This window comes from Dicentrarchus labrax, unplaced genomic scaffold, assembly GCF_905237075.1.
Source record: "Dicentrarchus labrax unplaced genomic scaffold, dlabrax2021, whole genome shotgun sequence".
NCBI lineage: Eukaryota > Metazoa > Chordata > Actinopteri > Moronidae > Dicentrarchus > Dicentrarchus labrax.
In genome coordinates this window covers 23,116,105-23,125,228 of record NW_026136720.1, presented here as the reverse complement: position 1 = coordinate 23,125,228, position 9,124 = coordinate 23,116,105, and the positions used below count along the sequence as shown (strand labels likewise).

The 9,124-nt window shown below is 39.0% G+C and overlaps 1 protein-coding gene across 2 annotated transcripts; it reads left to right on the top strand.

The window, feature by feature from the left end:
• The first annotated feature begins 1,807 nt into the window (after nucleotides 1–1,807).
• cpa5 (carboxypeptidase A5) lies at nucleotides 1,808–8,653 on the top strand. Of its 2 annotated transcripts, none has more exons than XM_051382201.1 (12): nucleotides 1,808–1,921; nucleotides 3,300–3,499; nucleotides 3,873–3,954; nucleotides 4,094–4,228; nucleotides 4,389–4,493; nucleotides 5,268–5,369; nucleotides 5,486–5,587; nucleotides 5,694–5,804; nucleotides 6,277–6,367; nucleotides 7,300–7,499; nucleotides 7,715–7,799; nucleotides 8,323–8,653. In XM_051382201.1, exons 2-12 carry the CDS (start codon nucleotides 3,432–3,434, stop codon nucleotides 8,508–8,510), a joined length of 1,269 nt encoding a protein of 422 aa, XP_051238161.1. In that variant the 5' UTR covers nucleotides 1,808–1,921; nucleotides 3,300–3,431; the 3' UTR covers nucleotides 8,511–8,653. The 2 variants fall into 2 exon arrangements, with proteins under 2 accessions (XP_051238161.1, XP_051238160.1); XM_051382200.1 differs by lacking the exon at nucleotides 1,808–1,921 and adding an exon at nucleotides 2,053–2,085.
• The last annotated feature ends 471 nt before the right edge of the window (nucleotides 8,654–9,124 follow it).

Sequence of the window (9,124 nt, the reverse complement as noted above, 5' to 3'; positions counted from 1 at the left end):
TAAACACACAGACACACACACACACACACACACACACACACAGTGACACAAACCACACACCACAGCTGGTTGGTTCAGTGATCTGATATTTCGTGGTTCGTACAGAAACGCCTGTCAAACAGCTGCAGTGTTGCCTCAGTCACAGGAAACAATGTGGTGAGCAACTTCCTCTGTGAACTGCTGCTGGCCTTTTCCAATGACACACACTGTCACACCCTGACAGGTCAGATTGTAGATTCTGTTCTGTCAAGATGTTGAACGAGTGTGGATGCTGTTTTTCAGGAACAGCTTCACTGTGATGTCTGATCTATGTTGTCTGGTATGAACATCTGTAATACAAGTGTTTTAGCTTCTATAAACTCTCAGACAGCTGTTTTCCCCTCGTTTCCAGAGATGTTGTCATTTCTTCTGCAGTATCCAAAACATAAAACAACCTCATCATGTGTTGCGAAGCTGGACGAAGCTATGAACTTTAATGAGCCTTTAACATGTAGAAAGTAAATGACTCAGAAAGATGGCCACTAATGCCTTGTGTGACCCTGAGCAAAAATGGGTGGGGTTAGAAAATGGACAGATGGATCAAAATACACTTTAAAGTTAGCCTTAACAACAATCATATGACACCTAAAAATAAACCCACCTTATCAGCTTGAAACCACGCAGTGTGGCTGCAACAGTGTGAGTGTACAGGCACTGGATTTCAGTCTGCACAGTCTAAAAAAAGTAAAGGTAAAATTTTTACCTTTAAAATAATTACATATTATCATTTTATCTACCTGTATGGTGGAGGTTGCAAACAAAACACTCACTGACCATCTATTTTGAGGTAGCCTAGTTCTGGGGACTTATTGAATCACCATGAACAACTGTAACATTGTGATGGCACCAAAGACAAGTTGACAACATGTGAGTCGGGTAATTTGCTCTTCACCCTCCCCTACCCATTTTAGCTCTTACTAGTGCTTCTCTACAGCCATGTTCAGAGTGTTTGTGCCCTCATTATTATAACTAGCATATTTAGCATACAGTATCAACAGTGTTTATTTGAGGGGCAGGGGTGAATAAAATAATAAAGGCACGAGCACGCAGAAAGTTCTGATGCATTTATGGTGAAACAGTTACAAACCCTGGATAAGGATCAAATAGTTTTATTATGTGAGTATAACTACTCCACCTCTTCAATGAAATGCATGAGGAACTATTAACTATTTAGGAGGACCTGGAATCCACCAGTGTACAGCACCCTGGCCCCCTAGTGTCTATATTGGCTCTCTGACTTTATAACTTATGTGTCCTTTTTAATATTTGGTTTCAAATTTAAATATTTTCCATATATTTTAATTGCATACCAACAACTTGTCTGAAGACATTCCCAAATGTTCATTAGAGTCTCCATTAGTTTTGCTGTAGTTACAGTTATGGACTGCAGCTTTAAAACATAAAAGGGCACTTTAAAGCTGGACCACTGACCACTGTTGTTCATCTAACTGGGTGGTCTTACTTCTCTGGTACACTGCATAGTCATCATTCAGTTGCAATTAGAAGTTGCTGTTGTTCTATGGAAACAAAAATATAGCTCATGCCTTCATATAGATATGTTCATATAGATCTACTAACTAAATAGATACACATTTTCTTGTATAAAATCATTCTGTTTTTACTTGCTGGTATCATAAGCGATATATAGAACTAATTTTCATTCTGGGAGTCCAGTGCAAAAAATATTTCTTGACTACATTTTACCACCAGATAAGAAAAGGCTTCACCAAAATAAGGAAGTCAGACATGCTCAAAATGCTGTTTCACTGTGATGATAACAGAACTTAGACACTTCTGCAGCTGATGGCTTGAGCTCAGTGTCTTGCTCAAGGACACTTCAGCAGGACACATGGATCCGGACAAACAAGCTGTCTGCTTTACTGTGAGTCTCTGTGAATCAGAAACCTTCCTGCAGGTGTTTTCCACACCCAGCTCTGTCTTGCCTTGTGTCTCTTTACTTTTCCTCTGCAATGTCCTTATCAGCTGGGTTGCATAACACAAACTTTCAGATTGGTGGGACATGTACATTGGAGAGAAGTCGCATTAGTGAGTAATGTCAAGGATCTTTACTTTGCGATCATATGAACTGGCCTTAAATGATTACATTGCTTAAGTGTGTGGTAAATACTTTGAGTTAAGCACATACAAAGTTGTCTGTATGAGGAAAGAAGTGGATTTTAGAGTAATTCAAAAATGCTGAAAGTGTTATCTGATGTTCATTGCTCAATATTTAAACTCAACGACACTCAAATGTGATCGTTTTAGAAGTAGAAGGCAAAAGCTGGCTAATATTGTTAATGATGAGTGTTACTTTGATGTGGGTGTTCTGTTACTTAGTGCTGGTGTCACATTTTTTAGTGGATATCTCATTTTGCAATAAAAGCCTGCAAAAGCACCAGATGTGAATGTTTGCATGCTGAAATCTCAAGTTGTCTAATGTCTGGAAGTATTTCTCTGCTAACATGCAGAGTTCACAGCACATGTATCCCAGCAGCTGGTTTAAATTCAGCACATTTAAGCTGCTTGCTGTGAGCAGTCTTGCCCCAAGAGTAACTGCGAGGAAGCTGAAAGATACACAGCGGACAGCCACAACTTCCTGTTGAGCGGGGATATTCCATCGTGAGCTTGAGCACTTCATGTCTAGTTTCACTTTATTGTTTCTACTCATTCATTTCAACAGGAAAAAGGAAATAGGATATAGTGGCAAAATATAATGGCGAGATAAAGGCTTATTGCGAAGTTCAGATGACCCAAACAATAAAAGAATCATTGAAACGTGTCAGTGATGTGTCATACAGCCACATTCACATTCACGACATTTCTTTAAAAAAGAAAATTATAAATAAAATGTTTAAAACTAAATATTACAGCAAGAAGAAGAATTTATTTATCATGAATAATTAGCAGAATCCTTTCAGGTGCTATAGAGAAACCTTTTTATAAAAGAATGTTGATGACATGGTATGTATAATAACACATACATAACTAATAATAATGTGAGATTTTCTTGCTTTTTTCTGTTTTATATCATTGAGTTGAGTAAACAATTCATCCAAAAATACCTGACAGATGAATTGATACAGCAGATAATTCAACTTCAGTTTTAACTCTTTAGGATTCTTTAATTTGCTCCTCTTTGTGCACATAACATGTAATTAACTTAAGGAACCAGACAAACAGGACATTCCTTTTTCTTTTAAACTGAACACAACTGCAGATATGTCGAAAACATGACGCAACTTTTGCTCTGATATCTCCAGGCTGGTGTGAGAAAGAGAACAGCTGCTGACACACCTCCATCACCTTAAGCAAGGTTGAGGTTTGGACACGTGACCTGGCACACTCAGCCATATAAGCCCGGGTTCGGCCCTGCCAGGTTCACATTGCTGGTCATGATGAGGGGGTTGCTCGCATTTGCCGCGCTGTTTGTGGCCGTTCTCGGCAAGGAGACATATGAGGGGTAAGTGGGCCAGCCAGAGCCCCTCTCTGCATACTTCTATTAATCTACACCCCGATCAGATATTAGGAAATTTGGTTAATTTGGACATCATTTATCTGGATAATAAATATCAATATTTTATTATTATTATTAAATCCTTCACATATTCCACACATGTAAGTCATCCCATGTAAAACAAGTAGATAAAAGCCAATCTGGAAATCGAACCTGGCACCCTGGGAAGTCCTTTTGCTCTGCCAATCAAACAGTTGCAACAACAAAACTAAGCAGAACCATCCAGCCTTCAGAAATCTTACTTCATACCATGTGTGCCAATCTTTGGTCAGTGAACTTGAGTAAAACGATGTAAAACTTTGTGGTACTCTTTTTGCAGGCACCAGGTGCTTCGCATTATTCCAAAAGACGATGTCCAGCTGTCTCTTATCAAGGACCTGGAGGACAGTATTGAGTTCGAGGTCATTCATCATCCACCAACAATAATTCAAAAGAATTTTCATCTATTTCATTTAATAACTCAGGTTATTTGATCCAAGAACTCAGTGAATACATTGGAATTTGATTAGACTTATGAAAGCTATCTGTGTTTTCTTTCAGCTGGACTTCTGGAGGGGTGTGACTGATGTGGCCACACCTGTGGATGTCAGAGTTCCCTTCCACAGCCTGCAGTCGGTCAAAATTTACCTCGAGACTCAGGACATTGTGTACTCCATCATGATCGAAGACCTGCAGGTGCGAGACCTGCAAATAGCCACGCTTGAATTAGAACAAAGCTGAATTTACTGCACTCGGTTTATAGTTCTTCAGATGTCAGATTTGGGGCCAAAACTCAACCTCAATGGATTTAATAAAGAAATGTAACTCAAATATGAATGATGTCACTGTCCTGTAGGTGATGCTGGATTATGAGCAGGAAGAGATGGAGTCTGCTGCTCGTGTTGCTGAGCCCAGAAACACTGACAGCTATGACTACTCCAGGTACCACCCCATCAACGAGGTTAGTACACAAACTCACTCTGGCCACTGGCTTCCCTTAATCTTAATTCTAGGTTCTAATGCATAAAGGAAGTATGTTATTTGTAGTGATCATACATTGAATAGTAATAATTTGATATAATGTCTGAAGTAATTTCCCACGGGGATTATTAAAGTATTTCTGATTCTGATTCTGATTCTGATAAAAAATCCAGTGATTGTAATCCATGGATTTGATTATGTTTAATTTAATTTTATTTTTTTGATGAAAACCTTTTTAGGCTCAATTTATAAAATGTTTTTTTCAAGACTTTGTTTGTGTAGAGTCAAGCATGCCAGTTGACTTTTCCCTCAAGTGTGGCAATAACCCTCTAACTAAAATAATGATTTCACCAAAACTAAAATATAATTTTCTGTATATCCAGTAAATTTTGAAAACAAATATATATAAAATTTAAAAGCCTATCCATCCATTTTCTGAAGCTTATCTGGGGCCGGGACATAGTAGAATATAGTTAGGTCTATAATCTCTCCACCATGTTCTGGCCCTACCCCTTGGTCTCCTACCAGTTTGATGTACCTGGAGAACCTCTACTCAGCTGACTCCTTGTAACCTGCCTTGTCTCTTAAAAATTATGTTTAACTAATTTGCAGCAAATACATTTTTGAGGGAAACGTAATGCCGACTTCAGCAAATGATTTAAACTCACTTAAGACCAGACAGCGCTATACAGAATGATGTCCTTCGCAGTTGATGCACATGAAATCAAAGACCAGGATTCTGTCTTTGGTTTAGATCTACAGTTTCCAGGACATGCTGGTGGCTGAGAATCCCAATATGGTCAGCAAGATCGTGATCGGTCAGAGCTACCAGGGTCGTCCCCTGAATGTGCTCAAGGTAAATAAAACAAACAGGCTGAGTCTAGCAAATTAAGACTATAATTATAAAAGAATGTATGTTCACTCATTAATTCTCATTTTGTTTGACTCTTCCTTTCCATTTCTGTGTCTTAGTTCAGTACTGGTGGAACCAACCGTCCCGCCATCTGGATTGACACTGGAATCCATTCCAGAGAGTGGGTCACTCAGGCCAGTGGCACCTGGTTTGCCAAAAAGGTGCTTAGATATTTCTCCTGTTTCTGTTTCTTCTTCCCCGTCTCCCCAGCTTCTGACCACTAACCTGCTGCACTGAATATTATGTTCTTTACATTTCTGCGAGTAGATTGTGACTGATTATGGACGTGACCCTGCTCTCACCGCCATCCTTAACAAGATGGACATCTTCTTGGAGATTGTGACCAATCCTGATGGGTACTACTACACCCACAACAGCGTGAGTCTCTCATTGCTAAGATTTTGTACTATCTGATTATTATTTCCTGCCACATTTAGGTTTTTGATTGACAATATTTATTCAAGGCTTCTACAGGGTTTCCCGCCCCTGTTTAGGTTCAAAGGTGTCATATCTCTCAATTAGACAGTGTTGTCTAATTTCTATGTGAATTTGAGCATGTTATGTTTCGTATTCCATTTTCAAGGACATGAATAAATACATGCAATCCCTGTATTACTCTCACTAACTACTGTATACAGTGATTTTTTTAGACATGGGTAAGTTCATGAGTTGTGTAGGTGATACTAGATCCTTTCAGGTTCAAATGTAACATATGCTCACTAAAGCTACATAAAGACAGGAACTGGTGTTAAAATAATAAAACCCATCTAATAATCAATAGATAAATAAAAGGTATGAAAAAGAAAGGAACCTGTAATATAAAAGTGATGAGTTATTCTGATGTTACCAGAACCGTATGTGGCGTAAGACCAGGAAACCCAACCCTGGCTCAAGCTGTGTGGGAGTCGATCCCAACAGGAACTGGGATGCTGGTTTTGGAGGTAAGGTCTTTGCCTTGTACCCGAAATGTACCAAGGCACCACATGCCATTATCAAGAATTACTTTTGATACTGCAAACCTATTCCTGCAAAAATTTCAATGTTGAAACATCAGGGGGTCGAAAAACTGAAAGCCCAAATGAAAAACTGAACAGATGTCAGGTCGCCACTTCGAGGTCAGGTCACAACAGAGACTTCCCAACATGCAGTCTTCAACTATTCAATCTCTACATCCTCACATGTTTTGTGAATAAATGTCTTATAAAATAAAATAATTTCACTGATATTTTGACATCAGGGCTAAAGACAACCACTCAATATTCAAGAAATCCTGGGCACAGCTTCTGTTCAGATGAACTTTTCAAGGTCAAATAATCGATTACAATACAGCAATCATTATATATATATTACTGTAATTCTATTTAATGTCATATCGGTTATTGTGCAAACTTAACTTTTAGGTTGCATATAAAAATAGTCTGTAACACCCTTAGGTTTAGGTGCAAATGTTTGCAGGGTACTGGTACAGGGGACTCGTATTTATAAATTACTGCATGTAGGATATTAGTGAGGTGCATTGCTGTTTGCCAGTGCCATTTTTAATACTTCCACCAGATGATGCCAAAGTAGCACATTCTTATTACCTTCACACTGTGTCGCTAAACAGGAAGCTATACAAGGTAAGTTAAACAGATTTGTCACAAATTGCTCTTCGACATGCAGAGGACACAATGTAAATTTTATAAAATAAGTAACACGCATGTTTTGGTGGTTGAGTCATTATGGTTAGTACATGATGTTTAATCTCTTTGCAGTTTATGGAGACACTTGTACCATGAGTATTAGTATCTAAGGAACCAAGTACGGAAAGGTTGTTTATAGAAACATGGTGGCATCCATTTTTTATGCACTTTCTGTTGTCATCCCTGTGCAGGACCTGGTGCCAGCAGAAATCCCTGCTCAGAGACCTATCATGGACCCAGTGCTCACTCTGAGTCTGAGGTCAGGTCCATTGTGGACTTTGTGAAGTCCCACGGTAACTTCAAGTCATTCGTCTCCATCCATTCTTACTCCCAGATGCTCCTGTACCCCTACGGCTACACCAAGACTCCAGTCAGGGACCAGAATGAGCTGGTATAAATCACACTCTTTTCCTTTTATGAATTCTTTACAGAGAACCTGGAAACTGAGAATGGTAAAACTGATTGTAGATTTCTTCTCTGGGCTCATCTGTTTTGCTGTCCCGGTGAATGTTTGCCTGTAATGTTAGAAATGTAAGAATATGCAGAAGCAATATGAGATACTATGAATAGAAGTTCATATGTGATCATGGTAATGTCTTCCCACAGCACAATCTGGCTAAGAAGGCTATCACTGACCTGGCCTCCCTGTATGGTACCAGATACAGATACGGCAGCATCATCAACACCATCTGTAAGTTTCAGCAAAACTGCTTATAATATAGATTCATTTGACTTTATTCAAATGGCCAATGCCACCTGAAAAATTAGGTATCCAACCAACATGCAGCCAAGTTTTTTCTCTTTATATATATCAGTAACATTAAGTAGTACAAAGTCATTTTCAGCCCCTTCAGATCTACGCAGCTTGGTAAACATGTTCTCAGTCTAAACAAAGATTACTGGATTAAGGATTTGATAGTAAACTAACCAGCTGGGTCATTTTGTAAACCAAATGTGCAATGTTTCTTCTTTCATACTAACACTGGGGGATGCCAAAGTCATGAATTTAAATTCTACACACTGGTTTTAACTGTGTAATAAATCATACCCATTGGAAACCAGTGGTGATTTCATTGAGGCAGTCAGCCAAGTTGTACATTAAGGAATCAGATGTTCACAACTAATGCTTCACAGTTGACAACCTCCATTATGACTGCCACCTGAAGGACTGTATTTTATAGAAAATGCCCTGAACAATACCTGTTTTGCTGTAGACCAAGCTAGCGGTGGCACCATCGACTGGACCTACAACCAGGGCATCAAGTACTCCTACACCTTCGAGCTGAGGGACACCGGCCGCTACGGCTTCATCCTGCCAGCCAACCAGATCATCCCCACCGCCACAGAGACTTGGCTGGCTCTGATGGCCATCATGGATCACACCTACAAGAACCCCTACTAATGTGTGGAAATCCCAAAGAGGATATTGTTGGCAAATGTCACCTGTAAAATGTCATCTTTATCATCACCATCATGATCATACTTCATGTCTCCTTAGACCTAGTAAAAAACACAAACAGGCAAATAAATGAACACACTGGAAAATGGCACTTTCCATTTCTTTACGATTTTAAGGCCTTTTAAATTGGGTGCATGTTGGACACACATTTATGCACATTGCTCTTTCATTCCTGTGTCTGCTTCACTATCATCAATCAATCTTCACCTGCCTTTTTTAGAAATATTTTGAACTATAAATGAATAGATAGCATATTCGGGTATTGCATAGCACAGAGTGAAACAAATCTGGTCCCAGGCCCTTTGCTACATGTCATCCCCTCTCTCCCCCCACTTTTCTTGTCTCTCTCTACTGCCACTATCAAAATATAGCAAAATGCCAAAATATATATATAATATATATATAAATAAAAATGTCAAAGTCTTTACTCTGGGCTTGTTCGAAGAATATGTCATGTTCATTTTTTGTTTAAATGTTTCTATTTTTACCTAGATGTGACCAGTGTGAGAGATGGTTAGCTCTATAAACTACTGAATTAGATCAATCCCTCTCTAAAC